General features: G+C 41.5%; 1 protein-coding gene across 1 annotated transcript; it reads left to right on the top strand.

The window, feature by feature from the left end:
* Positions 1-4,095: 4,095 nt before the first annotated feature.
* Positions 4,096-16,832, top strand: FUNDC1 (FUN14 domain containing 1). The gene is made up of 5 exons (XM_027742005.2): positions 4,096-4,178; positions 6,209-6,365; positions 8,178-8,253; positions 14,477-14,605; positions 16,187-16,832. The coding sequence occupies exons 1-5, from the start codon at positions 4,148-4,150 to the stop codon at positions 16,262-16,264; spliced, it is 471 nt and encodes a 156-aa protein (XP_027597806.1). The 5' UTR covers positions 4,096-4,147; the 3' UTR covers positions 16,265-16,832.
* Positions 16,833-17,992: the final 1,160 nt, after the last annotated feature.

Raw genomic sequence — 17,992 nt, 5'->3', positions numbered from 1 at the left:
CAATTAAATTTTGTTAAGTCTCATAACTAACATTTTACAAAGGAAAGGGGCGAAGGAAGGTTGAAGACAACCAATACAAGCGAGCCACCCAAAGTCTCACATGGAGATGGTATGAGACACAGGGATGTGTATTTGTTAACTACAGGGAAGAGGATCATAATTTGAACATCACAGAATCCCAAAATAATGCTGAGCTGGAAGGGACTCACAAGGATCATTGAAGTCCAACTCCTGGCCCCGCACAGGATCATCCCCAAGAGTCACACCATGTGCCTTAGAGTGTTGTCCAAACACTTCTTGAACTCTGTCAGGCTTGGAGACCTGACAAATTCCCTGAGGAGCCTGTTCCAGTGCCCAACCATTCTGTGGGTGAAGAACCTTTTCCTGATATCCAGCCTAAACCTCCCCTGACACAGTTTCATACCATTCCCTGGATCCTGTCACTTGTCACCGGAGAGAAGTGATCAGTACCTGCCCCTCTGCTGCTGCTCGTGAGGAAGTCCTGGAACTTGCTACTGCATCCCAGTTCAGGTTATGGCCCCTCTCTGCCAGGCAAGCAAGAAAGAGCCAGGATAAGTCCCAGTGCAAGCTTTCATTCCCAAAGAAATCTGGTGGCTGTTGCATAACCTTGTAACCTCCAAAAGCCAGAGCCTGCTGCCCACCCACAACAGCCCTTGTCCAGGATCTCGATGGACTGAGAACCCAAACCCCTTCCTGTATCTGAGAAGACATTTCTCTGCCATTTGCTGGCCAACTGAGCTTTGAATAACAGCATGTCAAATCCAGCTTTCCAAAAGGAATCTTCCACTCCTCCCAATATCTTCATTGCCAGGTCATTCAGACTGCATTTACTAGGTTAAACCTGCTTAGAATATCAGATTCACTCACATGGAAGGCCTGGTGGAGGTGGCCAGCAGCGTTTGTTGCCTTTAGTTTTTATAATTAATCATGCAAGATGGTTAAAAATTCAACCGCGTGTGTCCCAGTTTGGGAATCTGGTCAGCAGCACAAAGGAGCTGTTAGGATTAGAGTCACGCAGGCCTTTGAAGGTTGGGGGGCTCTCCTGGGCTTTTTGGGGGTTTAGGGGTTCCTTATTGTTGCTTCTTAGTATTTGTAATGTAAGTGTAGGCCATGTATGTTCTCTTGCAAGCCGAGGTATTGAACCTGCTTGTCACAGGTACAAGGACCGACGGTGGATGCAGAGTCGGAATCAGGGCTCATAGAGCAAAGAGAGCAATTTTCCTGTACAATCCTTCTGATGCTACTGTGAAACCTTTTGTTTCTAAAAGGGCCTTTAAGAGTGAAGGCAAAATGTGGCCTGAGTTTAAATTGCCTACCTTTCCTTGGAAAAACTGTCCCCGTGAATAGCTTGAAAACGGCACCGATGTGCACGAAATTTGAGTGGGTTTGGGGAATTTTATACATCGTATCTGGTCAAAAGCTCTCCAAGGTATTCTGGATCTCTGGAGCCATGAGGTCTGCTGTCTCTGCACAGGTTGTGGAGTTTGCAGGAAGCAAGAACAATCCTGATGACATTTTCCATGAGGGCATCAAGCCAATCCCCCGGGCAGTGCCTGCAGACCCCAGGAGCAAGCTGAGCTGAGCACCACGGCTGCCAGAGACCTACTGTATCCTAAACAATTGGAATCCATTGGGAAATGTCTTGTGTTAGGAAGTGAGTGCATCCTGATCCCAGAAGAGAGATACCAGAGGCCCCACAACCTGCCAAAAGGTCTTTCCCTGGCTCTTTCCCAAACTCCTTCCTTGCAGCTCGTCACACTGCCATGTCTTGGCAAGAGGGGTGCAAAAATGGTCAAACAGAAGTTGCATGTAGAATATAATCCAGTTTGTAATGTTAATCTTTTAAAAGTATTAATCATACAAATTTCTCTATTCCAACAGAAAATTAATATAATTGTTTGTACAGACATGGGGAAAATCATCTGAGAAGTGCTGCTATTTTTAACTGATTTACAGTTAAAAATAGGGAAACCAAATATTAAGAATTTGAACAACAGAAGGTTAAAAAATATCTCAGCCAGCAGGCACATACGACCCAAGCAAAACTTTCCAGTCAGCTCCCTTACCTTATTGGCATCTGACTCAGAAATCTTACCCAGACTTAAAACTGTCTGTCAGGCACAGACAATCTTCAGTAAGACATTTCAAAGCACTGGCTGAGATGATACAAAACACAGTGGCTGTAACGACCATCCTGAAAATCCCCTCCCTCTATTCGCTCCCTTGCCTACCAAACGAGAGAGGAAAGTGAAAGGTTGCAGGAGCTCCACGGGGATGCACTCAGCCAGAGTGTGAAACAGGAGTAAAATGACTGACCCAAAATACCTAAAAACCTCAAGGGTGGGAACCTTTTCCAGAGATACCACGGATGAGTTAGCTGGGTTGCCTTTTGTCCACTCTTGGCATTGTGAAGAAAACCAGGAAAGCAGCCTTTTCCCCAAAACTCTTCTTTTTTGTCTTTTTTTTTTCTTTTTTTTTGACAAACTGCTAGTGTGAGAACAAAGATTGTAATTAATTTAGCAATAAAAGTCAACAAGCTTTTTGTTGCTGATTGGGAAGTGAATACCAAACCCGCTGATTTTATGCTTAAACACAAAAACTCTGTAGATATTCGGTGTTTGTCAAAACAAATCGTAAGAGACACATTTGTGTTCCATACAGAGACGTATTTATTGAAGACCTTAAAGAATGCAATATATTACCTAGTTCTGTCTGGTGTGCTGTCGCCTGCTTATCACGACAGCAAAAGTTTGTAATAAAAATCAGTTAACAAGCAAACGACCACTTTGTACACCAACTTCAAATTTAATATGCTAAAGAAGTACCTTCTTGTAGAAGATATGTTTCCCCTTTTTTGGCATGTCTGTTAAGGCTGGTGTAATTAAGGAGTTTAATTAAAATCTTAAATGCTTACTCCATGAAAACAGCTTTATGACATGGGGAAAAGCAGATTTTTTCCATTATAATTGCCTGTCTTGTGCATTGGCAGAGTAAGAGTCCAAGTGAGAGGCTGCAAACACTTTTAAATAATCTGTTTCCAATTTTATTATTTATAAATGACGTTCATGGACGCTTTCTTGATGTTCACAAGATTGCCACAACGCTGCTGAAGCTGCACCTACTGTGTCAGGCACCTCCACATTATGGCTGCACACAATAAAAAATAAATAAAAGCAATAAAACACAATTATGTGGGTTTTAGCCTATTGAAACCCCACCGACGTGCATTGAAGGAGGGAGCACACGGGGGTCAGGCGACCCTAAATTTCTTTTTTGTCAAATATTCCACAGCTCATGTTGGCTTTAACCTTTGTTCTTCGAGGGGCCTTTGCAGCTTGTTTTCTTTTCTGGTTATTAATTTTTATGGGGCACGTGGTGACACGGCCGCTGTCCAGGCACAGCTGCAGCCACTGTTCTGCTCCTCACTCACACCCCGAGTTATTCGGAGGGGTCTGGGGGCTCAGGTTTGAATATCGTGTGCAGTTATGGGCACCACAGTATTAAAGATACTAAGCTATTAGAGTGTGTCCAAAGGAGGGCAATGAAGATGGTGAAGGGCCTTGAGGGGAAGCCGCGTGAGGAGCAGCTGAGGGCCGCGTGTTCAGCTGGAGGAGTCTGAGGGGAGACCTCACTGCAGTAACAACCTCCTCGGGAGGGGAAAAGGAGGGAAAGGCGCTGATCTCTGCTCTGTGGTGACCAGTGACAGGACCCGAGGGAATGGCCTGAAGTTGTGTCAGGGGAGGCTTATGTTGGAGATAAGGAAAAGGTTCTTCACCCAGAGGGTGGCTGGGCATAGGAACAGGCTCCCCAGGGAAGCAGTCATAGAGCTGAAGGAGCATGTGGACAACACTCTGAGGCACATGATGTGACCTTTAGGGACGGTCCTGTGCAGGGCCAGCAGTCGGACTAGACGACCCTTGTGTGTCCCTCCCAACTCGGCACATTCCACGACGCCCATCCCTTCCCTTCCCTTCCCCTCCCGCTCCCCTCCCTCTCCCTGAAGGGAGACCCCGGCCGTGGAGGGGGGTTGCGGGCGGCGCATGCGCGGTGCGGCCGCGAGGGGGCGGCCCCGCGGCGGGCGGGGCGCGGAGCGGCCGCTGGGGCGCCGCCTCAGCACCGGCCCAACATGGCGGCGCGGCGGCCCCGCTCCGCCTCAGGTCAGTGCTGGCCCCGGCCCGGCGGGACACGCGAGGAGGCGGCGCGCCGGGCGCCCTTCCTTCCTTCCTTCCTTCCTCCCTCTCGGGGGTGGCGGGCAGCCCGCTCCCCGCTGCCTTGCGCTGCGTCCCGGGGGCGGGGGAGAGATGGCCCGGGCTCTGCGCCTCCCCTATCCGTGTGTGTGTGTCCCCCTTCACGGCCGTGGCGCACCGGCCCCGCTGTACCCCCGGCATCCCGCGGGATAAAGCCCCTTCCTGGGATTTAACCACTCAGCCCCCTTCCAGGCGGGTTCGAGGGGGACGCAGTGGGCCTCGGGCAGCGGCCGAGCCCTCACGGGGCCGGGGGGATGCGGGGCGGGAGCCGGGAGCCCCCGCGGCCGCAGCATCCCGCACCGCGCGGGCCTTCCAGGGCATCGCCGTGGCCTCGTCGTGCGGCGCCTTCTGGCACTGGCACAGTTTGATGAGCTTGGAGAATGTCCATAACATCGTGCCGCATGCAGGGGGTTTTTTTGATCAGCACAAAATGCTCTGGCGGCGTTATTTTCCACACAACGTGTGCGAGTTTTGATTTGAATAATATTAATTTACAGAATTAGTATAACTAACCGTCTGTGACAGCGTTTTGATGTTCTTCTCCATTTAAAGAAGTTAAACGGATTGTTCTCCATACCTCAGACAAAGAAAGGCCATTCAATAACAACTTTTTAGCACTGTGGATCTAGCTGTTTATCTCTCAGTACTCAAGAACACTTAGGTGTTAATACAGGGAAATAATGCCAACCTTTATATGTATTTCTTGCACTCTTTGAACTTTTAATCCATATTTGTAGTACCAGTTTAAAAAAAGTGCCGAAATTCTTAATAAAATACTTACATCTGCAGTCTTAATAATTTTGAGTAGTTGTTTAGCTGCTCTTCCTCTCGGGAATGTCCCACCTTTATTGCTGAACTTACATTTCACATTAAATATATTTAACCAAAGGACTCCATGTATGTATGTCCACAGAACATGACATGTTTTGAAATATTTTTCTTTAAAAATCTAAACCCATCTATTCCCTCTGATGTTTGAGTATACGTGGCGTTTAGGATCACTTAATCTGAAGTTGTGGGATGCCTATTTTGAAAACATTGACAGACTTGTCCTGCAAACCTGGAACTTAAGTCCCAGTGTCACCTGTTTTACCTCTTGTGTAAAAGGAACAGAAGTGTCTGTTCTTGGGCGTATTGGCATAGGGGGATGTTTGTCCCTCTGAGGAGAGTATTGGGCTGGGAGTCCTCAATCTTTCCAAGTTTGGGTCTATCCAGAGGAGGGCTGTGTGCTTTCTCCTAAATCAGAAATGTTTCACGTTGATTATGATCATAAAAGCAGAGTTGTAGGAGGTCAGATGAAAGCCCAGCACCCTGTGCCTGAAAGGGATCAGCCACAGGGTGAGCTCAGACAGACTGAACAGGGTGAGCAGGTACTGATGCCTTCTCAGGATGTTTGGAATGATTTTCAGCCCAGCTCATTAGCCGCGGTTGTTGTCTTTGTGTCTGACAGCCCTCGGTGGAATTTTGTTCTGTTTTAGTTTGGTTTCTTTTCCCTCTTTACATTTGCTCTGCTGTAATTTGGAGCCCACATCAGCTTTGGGTATGTACAGCGTCCTGCAGCAAGCTGTTCCAGAGGTTAGCCAGGCCAGGTGGGCGGTGAGGGAGAGGAATACTGCCTTTTCTTGTGTTGAACGAGCCAGCTGGTAGTTCCACCTGATGCCTCTTGGTTCCTGCACTTGAACAGGTTCCTGCTCAACTTCTCAGTGCCAGTCATGGATTTTATAGGTTACACTTTTCCTATAGCCTCCTCCTTGCGTTGAAGATTATGGCATATCATCCCAAAATCCCTCGTTCTACGAGCTGCTGGACCATAGGTAGCCTGTGCACTGCAATTTAAACCATTGGATTAGCCAGTTCCGGGGTTTTTACAGAGATTGTTAACTTGCTGCAAAACTGAGAAAATAACCATTTTCTTTCTTTTTCTTTTTTTCCTTTTTAAGACCACGACAGCGACGATGATTCCTACGAAGTGCTGGATCTAACGGAGTACGCGCGGCGTCACCACTGGTGGAACCGGGTGTTTGGCCGGAATTCGGGACCAATTGTGGAAAAATACTCCGTGGCCACACAGATTGTGATGGGCGGCGTGACTGGCTGGTGAGGGAGCTTCCCCTTCCATAACTGTCCTAGGCCTTTAGAAGATCCCTTCCCAAGGGTATTCCAAGCAGATAAATGTATCCTCTCTACCAGGATTTCCTTTAGCATTGATCGAGGTTATTCATGAGTGAACAATTCCTTAACTCATTACTCTGACTCATCATTCTGAAGGGTTTTTTAATATTGGTAAAACACCAGTTATCCAAGGCTACTCGTACTAGTTACTGTGGAAAGGATTTGGGAAAATGTCAGAGCTCTAAAACTACAAGGAATAAATGGAAAATTACTGCATACAGCTTTTATTTGTATGGAAAAGCTCATTTCCTTGCTAGTCGAGATTTAGAAAACCTACATCATGACTAAGACATATTTTACAGGTAAAAGAAATGAAGGAAAAATAAAAGCTGGCAGAATATATTTTTAATTAAGAGCCCCATTTCATGGAGACAGTTTTTTCCTCTAAATTCAGCTGTAGTCATTCTGCTCAAATTCACAGTCTGCTCTGATGTTGAGACACCACAGCATTTAGTTACACTAAAATAATGGGGAAAGCTAGACAGTAAAGATGAGAACTTAAACTGGAAAATGTGGCCACAGCCTGAGCAGCTATGTCAAGGTATTTGTTATTTGTCAGAGGTATTTGAATGGTAATTGTCTATTCCAGTACTCTAAAAAAAGGCAATTTCAGTGAAAAGCACCATTGTGGTAGCACAGTGGCTTTTAAAGTGGGATTTTGCAAGAGTTGGAAGATTAAATAGACTAAAAATGAAATTGTTGTATTCAGACTCAGTCCAACTTCGAGCTGTGGAGGTTTAGCTTTCAGCCTGACTTTGTTATTTGCTTCTGTAGCCTTAAAATTATTTTTAAAAGTTAGATGTGTACATGTAAACTTGGAAGCTTCTAGGGAATGGTTCATCTGGCATCCATAAAAACTGGCTTATTGAATGATCTGGGAAGTGTACATTTCAATATCTGTATATCTCTCTGTGTGTGTAGTGATGTTTATAAATATGAATTCACTATTCATTTGCAGGGGTGGGGGGAAATCCCCTCTGTGTGTGGGCCAGTGTTCAGACACCGGCAGAGTTGCCCGGGGAAGTTGTGGAATCATGAGCCTTGGGAACATTCCAGGCTTGCCCTGGGCAGCCTGGTTGGGCTTGGAGGTTGGATTGGACTCTGCAGCTGGCCCAGTTTTGGGAAGGTGGCTGGCCCATGTGGCCTGCAGAGGCCCCTTCCTGCCCCATCGCTGTTCTGTGATATCAGTCTCTGATGTGGGAGGGTTTGGAGACTGAGAATGAGATAACTAATTTTCTGGTTGCCTTGATCCATTAAAAATAGACTAAGGCCGTGTCCCAGTAGAGGGGACTCGCTGACTTTAACTCTTGTGGTAGGGATGTTACTTCTTTTTACCAAGATATTTAAGTTACGGGCTGTGTAGTTAATACAAATGATGATATGATATATTTACTTTCCATCTGGGAACAGTCATAGTGGCACTGTTATATTATTACATTGTACTTTATTAATATGCTACAATTAATAGCAGCAAGATCTGGAAATCTCAAGCTTATTTTAAAGGGGCCATCAGCCAGCCATGAACTAGCAACCATTACTCACGTTGACTTGCTTTAGACCTCGTTAGTTAAACATTGCTCGTATTAAATGGTCTGAATTTTAAATTTAAAAATGTGAAATACTTTGTTAAATGAAGGAATAGTAATAGTTGTAGTCAGGAATTGTGGAGTGTGGCATTGTTCATCAGACAACTTCACTGGACTGGGTTCTTTTTGTTTTTTGTTTTGTTCCCCTAAGGTGTGCGGGATTTTTGTTCCAGAAAGTCGGAAAGCTTGCAGCAACTGCAGTAGGTGGTGGCTTTCTTCTGCTTCAAGTATGTAGCATTTCATGCTTTATAAGTTGGCAAATGTTATTTACTAAACAATAGGAAAAACACAGCTGTTGGGTAACATTTAATTAGGAAGGCTTCTTATCTGCTTCATCTTTTCGGTCTTATCAGTCAAAACTTTACATTTCAGCCGGAATATTGTGTAGAAATGAGACATTTCTGAGAATCAGTGGTAAAATCAGAATCTACTCTGTCCTGTAAAATAGTTTGTAGAATTTAATCTGCGTTTATTTAAATAGGTTTGAGAATTTCTTCAGAGCTTTAGAAGAAGTAGGCTGCTCTGGCAGTTGCTTGTGGAAGGGCTGCTCTGTTCCCAGTGTGAGCCATGTTCTTCTCTTTTCTCCCCATGCCATGTTATATCTGTTGGGCCTCTGAAGCCTGGCTGATTCCTGGCAGCCTCCTTGCATTCATCTCTCTGCTGGCTTTCAGCTTTAAAAGTTTTAATGATGTTATCTGGCACGACCATTTGCATTTTACATCAGATATTGTTGTTAGGGGAGGATATATTTCAAAAAAAAAGAAGCTTTAAATTAGGTGACACAACTTAAAGTGAAGGAGGATTTCACACATCCTTCTGTATGACACCAGGTTTTTTACTGGCATTTTTCATGTCTTAATACCTGTGAGCTTCGCCTTTTTCCTCAAATTGTTTTGGAAGAAGTAGATTGGTGCCTACTTAGGCTCAATAATATACTATTTTTTGGGATGGAATGTTAAAGATATAAATATTTATTCTTCCAACATCACCCTGAAGGGTTTCTGAAAGGCATATCCCACTTTTATTTCTTCGTTTGATTGTAATGGCTCGTGCAGTCAAGCATTGATCAGGAAGGGTGGGGTAGAACCTCTGATTGCTGCTGTGTGACACATCAAAATGTCACTTGTGTGAAGTACACACACTTCCTTCATGATCATGTTCTCTACTGGTTTGGGGGTTGGTTTTGTGGTTTTTTTTTTTGTTTTAAACCCCATGCTAAACATCTGAATGAACTGCAGAGAGTGTGCGCTCTCAGACTGTTTGGTTTGAGTTGTTTTCAACAAATATAAGGTGTGTTTTGTTTGAATTACTCGAAAGCAAGCATCAACAGTAAAAAGTCAAAGAGAAATAGTTTTGATTTGAAACTTTGTAGCATTGGCATTTGTTCCACTTTGCCGGAGTGCACCGATGGCCTTTTTCAATCTCCTGAGAATCATTGGTTGTTGTACCTAAATATAGGGATGAAGTTTCCAAGGGTGTTGAATCTGAAATGGTTTATAATCACCCAGATGTAAGTTTTTTGGCAAAACGTGTTGTGCCTGCAAGTGAATCAGTTATTATGGGCTGCTTTAGTCCATAATGTGTGTTTCCAAATCACGAGGGAAGAATTAAATCTGCAGTGGTTCCTGAAGTACTCACCAGCCTTCTCATATTGTTGACTCGAAGATCTGAATCTCTCTTCCCATGCTTTGTATGCTGTTGGTCGTAATTCTTTTAATGATGACTTTTTTCTAAATATGAAGAGCTGCAGGAGCAGAGGTCTGGCACCCAGACCTTGCTGCAGATGCCTCCCTTAGTACTTCTGACTACAGGAAGCTGGAAAGTTAAAACAGCCCTGTAGACAAAGGAGAATAGAAATTGCTTAAAACACTTTCCTTGTGCAGGATTTTTGCTTGTTGAGCTGTGAAGTCTGGGGAGCTTTCCTGTACATGCAGTAGGTTTGCCTTGTCTTTGAGTGTCTGATTTCTTGGTTGATCTCATTTATCCGAGAAGGAATATTATCCAAGAGGAAATATGACTTGCATATTTTGATTGAATTGCCTATATCTTAAGTGAGATCAGATTCTGTTGGAAGGAAATGAAGGAAATGCCTTGGTCTCTCCTTTAATTCAAAACATTTTGCATTTTAAAGCTGAGTCATAAATTCTATGGTGTAATTACATTTCTGTAGGTTTTAATTTTTTCACTTAAAGATCACACATTGTGATTCTATGAATACATGTTTGGTGCTTCCCTTGAGTGGGCAGAGGAGCATTTCAGCACATTACTAGAAAGTTCCTTTTTTATCTGTGAACTTCTCTGAAGTTGCAGATCTCATTTCAACTGCTGATTGCAATATTGACATTGTAATTACATGCTAACACAAGAATAATAACTACAGAAGGCAGGATTCTTGGCTAAAGCCCATTCAGTGAAACATTCAAGGCTTAAAATTAAAAAAAAAAATAAATTTTTTCTTCAGTATGTGATGACTTCATCTCAAGAAATCTAGTAGGAAACTGAAAGCAATAAATTTTTGAGTGTCAGTTTGTACAAGAAGCAAAAAAGATTTTTCAGATTTTTGTAGGTTATCTAGAATTTAATACAGATTAAATGAAAAGTAGTCTGAGGGAGAAAATAAAAAGGACATTAAGAAATTGGCATAGCTTTTCAGAATTATGATCCGTTAGCACATCTTTGGTGGATATTTCAACAGCTTAATTTGATCAATTAATTGTCCTTTTTATTGAAATACCTGTAGTTCTTTAAATATGCTGGTATAAGACCAATACCCATGTACTATATTAAGGAAAATATAATGAATTTCTCATAACAAGGGAAGGATTTATCTTGTATAACTCCCAGTTTATGCAGCACAGTCTAGTGAAATTCTGAAGAGTAGGGGAAGTACCAACTCATGTGGTTCTGTTGTAATGAATTAGTTAAAAACAATTGTTCTTAATGAGCACCTAATAGCTCTCTATTTTTAAAACCCTGTATCCTGAATAACAGTTTAACTGCTTTTTGCTCATCAGCCAAGATACCAATTACAGGTCCTTCAATTGTGTGCTGACCATTATTTAATAATAAAATTTTATTTTTATTCAGTTATTTCACTTACATATTTTGCCTCAGTCCATTAATATGCCATTGATGAATTCTGCTCAATTCTTCTTTGAATTATTTTCTCACTTAGGAGAAGTAAATCTTTGAAAACAACACAAGAAACAAAATAAAGTCTGAGATATCCTCGGCTCTGTCTTGTACAGGGATTTGTTGATGCCGTTCCACGACGATGGCCGTGGAACCACAGAATGGTTCGGGTTGGAACAGACCTTAAAGACCATCTGGTTCCAACCCAGTGTGTCACCTTGGTGAAGTGGGGAGAGAACAACCTGCTTCTGGGCCTGGGGGCTTAGTAAGGAAGAGTTTTGCTCAGTTTTGTGTTGAATATCCCACTGGACAGTGTGAGAGGGTTGTTACCTTCTCAAAGAGCAGAAAATACCTCCGGGTCTCCATGGCTTCTGTGCACTGCTCAGGGAGGCCACCTGAGCCTTCTGGCCTTGCTGAGGCTGCTTTAGTGGGAGAGAGTTTGCCTTGAGGAAATTAAAACTCTTTTCTCTCATCTTGCCATATGAATGTTTTGCTCCTAAACATTTTTTGCTCATTACTCTTAATAATGTGTCCCAGTAACAAAGTACCTGTGTACTTCTGTGGTACACCCCCAAAATGAGGTCTTGCCCTTGGAGATTCCCGTTTTGCCTTGATTAGTGTTGAGAAAGATGCACATATTTTCAGTGTTCCTGCGTTGATGTATTTCTTTAAATGACTTTTTGAAAAAATTCTGTTGTTTTTTTCAACAATTCTGGGAGGTCTTGAACAAAAATAAATTTTACTAATGAGCTGTGAGATATATATGTGTACAATATATATTATTCCATTATCATATAGAGAGATATTTCTGTATACCCAAAAATCTACACCCCCATATGTCTCTCTAAGAATATATGCAATTAATATGTATAGCTCTATATGACTCTTTAATATATATCTAAGTATGGAACTAATAATGGAATATTATTATTTTAGTTTGTTACTGTAGGGCCTGGGTTTAAAAATACTAGTAAACTTTTAAGAATTTGCATTTAAGTAAATTTACTGTTGTAAGCAAATATTATTTTATGATGTATTAGAGCCTGAAAATTGCAGTCTGTCTCTCCAGCATTGGAGTTCAGTGGGATTATTTCTGCCCTTACATATGAAATTATGTAATTAGTGGGGTTGCAGCCAAAGTAGATATGACACAGGCTCTGACTGTTACTGCTTAAGTACAGGGGTTTTTTTCTTCTCAGTTATTAAGTTTATATTCAAAACACTGTCCTCTGTTGCTTATTTTGTAGATGTGTATAAACACTCAAAAGTAGAATTTGGGATCCCTGCTCCTCAGTTCAGGGAGAAAAGTAGTCCAGTTTTTGTTGTGTAAAATGGAGTTTTGATGCAAATGTAAGTTTGCTCTGCAGTAGTTACAAACAGAACTTAATTAAAAACTTCTGCCTCATCTTTGTGCTGTCTGGATAACTGAGCTAATTAAACTGGTCTTAATGTAATGTCTCTTTTAAAGTCCATTTGCATTTTACAAACCAGCAAACACATTAGCATTTCTTGCATTGTGTTGGACTGGGCAGATCAGTCCACATTTAATTTTCAGTTGTATGAGTGAGAAGGCACCAATTCAATGCCCGGGCCTTTTTGAAATTCTTGTGGTGATGTTAAATTCATAAAATAACAATTGCCCCAATCTGCAGCTTTTTATTTTCTCCCTGATATGTCACCCAGTGACTGGATGTGCCACCAGTACAGCTTTCAATCTGGCTTCATGTTTTCATGCTGTCCAGTCCTTAATGAGCTGTCCCAGCCCCACACTAGTGCCCATGTGAATAAATGGTTTTACAATAGACAGGCAAAGTCAATTAATTTGTTACATTCTGAGGTGTGAAGTAAAAGAGAGTTTAAAATATAGTAAGTTCATTTTGCATTTGTCCAATGAATTGGTTTTTCTAAAGCTTACAGAGAGATGGAAACTGAAGTTGACTTTCTTACATAGGTGGTCTTTCAGGAGCTTTGTTTTGGATTCAGGCAAAACCTGTCTAACACTTGTTTAGTTTTATTTCTTTTTCTGAATCATAAAATCCTTAATTTGGGGTGAAATACGTTGCTCTATTGCTGTGGCTGTTGTAATACAAACTAGATGGTCTCAGTTATTTGGTAGAAAGAACTATGTGAGAGTCAAGCTTCAATGCCTGTAAGTGATGTGAAACATTTCTTTTTAGGCTAAACCTAGTAAATTGTGTATTTAAATATCTGCTCCACAAGAGTTCACGATCTGTGACTTTTATTTACCAGTTGTACAGTTTGCACAGGACACTGTTAGGTAAGTGAGGGGAGTTTCCCAAACGTGACCTCAAGAAGGACCTGAGAAATCTCACTCTTTACAAAGAGTTTTTTGGATAACAAGCATTTACGTGTAAATTTAGTGTCTTATATCTATTTGTCCTAACAGTTAAAATGAGCAGTAATCCTTAGTTTTGATTTTTTCTCTTTTTTTTTTTTTGCTATTAATGAGCTATTTAACTGTTCTCTAGAGCATGTGCAATTGCCTGATTTTTTTTTTTTAAGCTACGATCCTTTAAACATTTAAATATGTCTTTCTTTTGTGAATTGTCCTATGGAAATTGATGGGACTGTCATTGTTGGCCAAGTAACATAACATCTTATTTTTTTCCAGGTTCAAATCTTAGTGAGAGAAATAAGAAGAAGGGTTGGGATGATGATTAAACATGATAAAAATACTGGGAATTTGTAAATTGGTATGAACCAGTCTCCCCAAACTTATCCATTTTGCTGATGTGACAGAACTTGAGCTATACTCAGGCCATATTATTTTTCTACTCAGTGGCTGTGTTTTGTAGAAAGCATGAAAATTCTCTTGTGTCAATTACTTTTTGTGGGACAGTTTAAATCACATAGGATAAAATAATAGCTTTTAGTGTTTCTAGTGATGATTTTGATTAGCCCCAGATACTCTGTCACAAATCAGAATTCCACGATTCTGAAGGAAGCTGAAACGAAACAGTTTTTTCATTGTTGTCCTATAAACCCACTTTTCTTGGAAGTTACAGTAAAGGCTGAAGGGAAAACAGTGTAAAGCTTTTATAACTAAAGAACAGAGAACTGGTAAAATTAACAAGAGTCTACTGAACTTTGCCATTGCCTGTTCTAATTTGAACTGCTGTTACTGGGGAAGGTATTAGTGTTTGAAGCAGAGATTCTGCTGAAATTGGAACAATGTATTTTTTTTCCTGTATATGTAATTAAAAAAAAAAAAAAAGACAACTTTGTAGGCACTAAATGCTGTATTTTGCATCATGAATTGTGAACTTCAACTGTACTAACTGCCCTTTATTTTCCCAGATTGCTAGTCATAGTGGATATGTACAAGTTGACTGGAAGAGAGTTGAAAAAGATGTAAACAAAGCAAAAAAACAGTTAAAAAAGCGTGCAAATAAGGCAGCTCCTGAAATCAACACCCTAATTGAAGAGGTAAGTCTAAGGTCATGAACTGTTTCTTACCAGCCAGTTTTTCTTACCTTCCCCTGCAGGTGATGATGAGCTGAAGGTGCAGGTGCAAAACTGGAAGGCATCAGAAATAGCCTGGCTGTACATTTTATTAAAAGTTACCAGATTGTGCTCTCTTTTATTCATTTAGCTTTCTGCTTTGGTCACTCTTAAAGATGACACGCGAAGTCTCTGCATTTCTGCAGCTCCTGTGGCTTGGGGGCTGCCACTGGCTTTGCCATTTGGTCTGTGCAGGCTCTTGGTGAGTGACAAAGCCAGCAAGGTCACAACGTGGTAAAAAGTTCAGGTGTGGTTAAAACATGGTGACTGCAAAGAAAAAAACCCAAATCTTCTTACACTGCTGATAACGAAATTACCTGGCTGGCCAAGAATGAGCTTCCTGGAGGAAAACTATAACTACTTTGGAACTAGAGTTGTGATTTTAGCTCATTTTTATACAGTTTGAAGAATATCTGCCTGCAGGATCTGTCAGAGATATACTGTGATGAGAAGAGGGAGCTCTGATACTGATCCGTGTCAATGGGGCTGTTTCATCCTGTCATGTGAAGACTTTCACTTGATTTTGTGGTGTTTTGTTTGTTTTTTTAAGAAAGCCTGCTTTTACCTACTTTCACATTCCATACATGCAATATAAGTTTCTTTCTCCACAGCTGAATCCTGACTGGGAACGTGCTGCAGACAGTGAAACAGCAGCTCTGTAATTCATGAGTTTTGACATCTCAGGTTTAACCTGTAAGGAGTTGCACATGGGTTGATAAAAATTACCTTAAGTTTTAGTGTGAATATGAACTGAAAGTTCAAGAGAGATGGTTTTCTGGCTTCTTCTGTACTCTGAATAGCTTAATATGTCCTTCTCCAATGCCCTGCAGAAATGGGTGGGACAGGATGGGGGTTTTGGGTTTTCCTTTGTGTTTTTTTTTTCCTCTCACATTATATTACTTTCTTCTAACTGTGTCTTAGTAGCCGGTTTGAAGTGGAGGATGTATGAAATGACATGCTTGATACAACGTGTTACACTCTCTGCTGTTACTTCATGAAATATTGTGCACCAATGTCATCATACATAAGTGAATTTTTTTCTAGGATTAAGTTGTTAGGAAATTGGCTCATAATGGAGTGAAGTGTATTTCTTTTCCAATGATCTAGCCTTCCAAAAATCAGTATTCTTTTTAAACATTTTTCATGTGATCGCAATTGAAGTCATGGCAGTTCTCATGCTTTTTTGCCAAGGGAGATTGGAGAACATCTGTCTCGTTTTTATCAAAGCAAGAACGGTATTGGCGTGAAATTGATACAACAGTTCCTCTGTATTTTGACTTTTTAAAGGCTCACTCCATTTTAAATATGTTGTTAAAAACAGCTGAGAGTCAGTTTGCACTCCACTGGTGCCAGCAGGTGCCACCTTGTTCTATATGGTTTTAAACAGGTCGCTTCCCCCCCTCCATAATTTTAGTGTTCCTGTTTCCAGGCAGTTGTGATAAGTGTTAAATCCTGCAGTCAGCCACAGCTAACTCTGTCCTTTACAAATATTACTTTTCTTCTCAGTCCACAGAGTTTATCAAACAGAACATCGTCGTGTCCAGTGGGTTTGTTGGAGGCTTTTTGTTGGGCCTGGCGTCGTAAGGACCTGAACCATCTCTTCCCGATGGGATCCGTGCCGGCAGAGAACAGTTGTGGTGACACGCTGTGTGAGAGCAGTGTGGGTCACTGGGCCTGCAGAGCAAGACAAGTGGACTAGCTAGACAACTTGGAAGCTTTCACATTTCAGGCTTTTGCCTCTTGAAGCTTGGCAAAACTAGGATTTGCTGAAAAACTCTGCAGTGTGCTCATTATAGCAGTTTCTGGGCAAAACTGGTTCATCTTCATCATGACTCTTTTTATCTATGGCCTTTCAAGATCTAGCATTTTTTAAAATGTTACTCTTGGAATATAGCTGTGTAGCCATACTGTAAGAATGAAAGCTCCATTTCCATGTTTTCAGTTGAATATTGTTTATTTAAAGAGTATTTTTCTTCATGCTGTAGTAGGTAGTATCAATGACTACATACTGTATATGATGTTGTAGTTTCAGCCTCATGGCTGCCCGTCTTCTTTAGAAGTCACTGCAATAATTATCAATCTGTAATACCTTTTTACGGAGTATTAAATAACAAAGAATCATGAGCTTATTAAAGGTGAAAATTAACTTTGACTCTGGCCTTTGTGTACACAGAGAGTAAAGTCTCTCACTTTATATCCTGCAGGCACCTGGTGCCAGTGTTTGCAGAGGCAGGTTTTTAAGGTGGATTTAGTAATTTGTTACTAAGTTATTCTAATTTTTCTGCATTTCAAACTCGTGAACCTTTCAGAATTTCTACCAAGGAGGAGTTTGCTCTGCCTGATTTCTCTGGTTTGTGCTGTACCAGCAGGTTAATGTGAACTGGAGTCTCTCCTACACAGGTTCTGTTGGGTTCCTGTTCATGTGTCTGAACAACAGTGATTCATTAGCATCGGGTGGATGGATGGGTGGGAACTTGGGATGCACAGGACATGGGATGTTTGACATAATAACCTACTAAATAGTTAGATTTGTGCATCTCTGGGCTTCAGAGGCCTGTGTTGCATGTCGACCTCATCTGTGTGTGATTGTGACCAAGGTAAGATACAGAGCGTGTCATGCACATCTCTGAGGTTTAAGGCTTTAATTAATCCTGTTTAAGGCTTTTGAAAATATATCTTAACACACACACCCCAAACCAACCCCCCAAAAGCAAGGTAGGTAAATGGCCATAAATAACACATTAGCATCCTAAATATTTTGTGTCAAGATAAATATCTAAAGCTGTGTTAACCCAGTTGTTGCAGTTTATTGGAAATGGGAAGCCCAAGGAGGAATGTGCCTGCTGGGTTATCTGGGATTGAGAAAAACTAAGAAAGATGAAAATGTTAAAATGTGAAAGTCTTTACCTTAGTGTGCAGCCCAAGGGATAATGGGAAACAAGTCAGCTTTTTTCTGCTGATGAAGCTCATGGATATTTGTCATGACCGAAGAGTTACTGAACCCAACTGACAGGAGTCACTCACCCTGACTGGAATGAACTTGGTCATCCTGGAGGGCTTTGGAAGTGAAGTGACCACCTCAGTGGTATGAACCTGTAAATGTGCATTTTTATCTTCTCTGTGATTCCAGAGGATTCCAGAGGAGCATCTCAGTGTGCTTGCTAAAAAGGCTGCTCTTGTGACCAAGCTACTTCATCTTTAAAGGTAGAATTAAAACCAGAAATATAGAGTAGTATATATGCAAGACTGATCTTTGCAGAGGAAGGTGGTTCTGCTATACTGATGCCATTATCTGAGACTCTCAGGGCAATG

Source organism: Pipra filicauda, unplaced genomic scaffold (genome assembly GCF_003945595.2).
Source record: "Pipra filicauda isolate LSUMZ 115617 unplaced genomic scaffold, ASM394559v2 scaffold18_size4552066_pilon, whole genome shotgun sequence".
NCBI lineage: Eukaryota > Metazoa > Chordata > Aves > Passeriformes > Pipridae > Pipra > Pipra filicauda.
The sequence above is the reverse complement of the archived record's forward strand: the minus strand, read 5'-3'. Positions and strand labels throughout refer to the sequence as shown.

Bases quoted from the DNA above. Each gene is read 5' to 3' on its own strand.
- FUNDC1 (XM_027742005.2), top strand. From the start codon at position 4,148: ATGGCGGCGCGGCGGCCCCGCTCCGCCTCAG. The intron at 6,366-8,177 runs GTGAGGGAGCTT...TGTTCCCCTAAG, and splicing joins ATGGGCGGCGTGACTGGCTG to GTGTGCGGGATTTTTGTTCC. The intron at 14,606-16,186 runs GTAAGTCTAAGG...TTTTCTTCTCAG, and splicing joins TCAACACCCTAATTGAAGAG to TCCACAGAGTTTATCAAACA.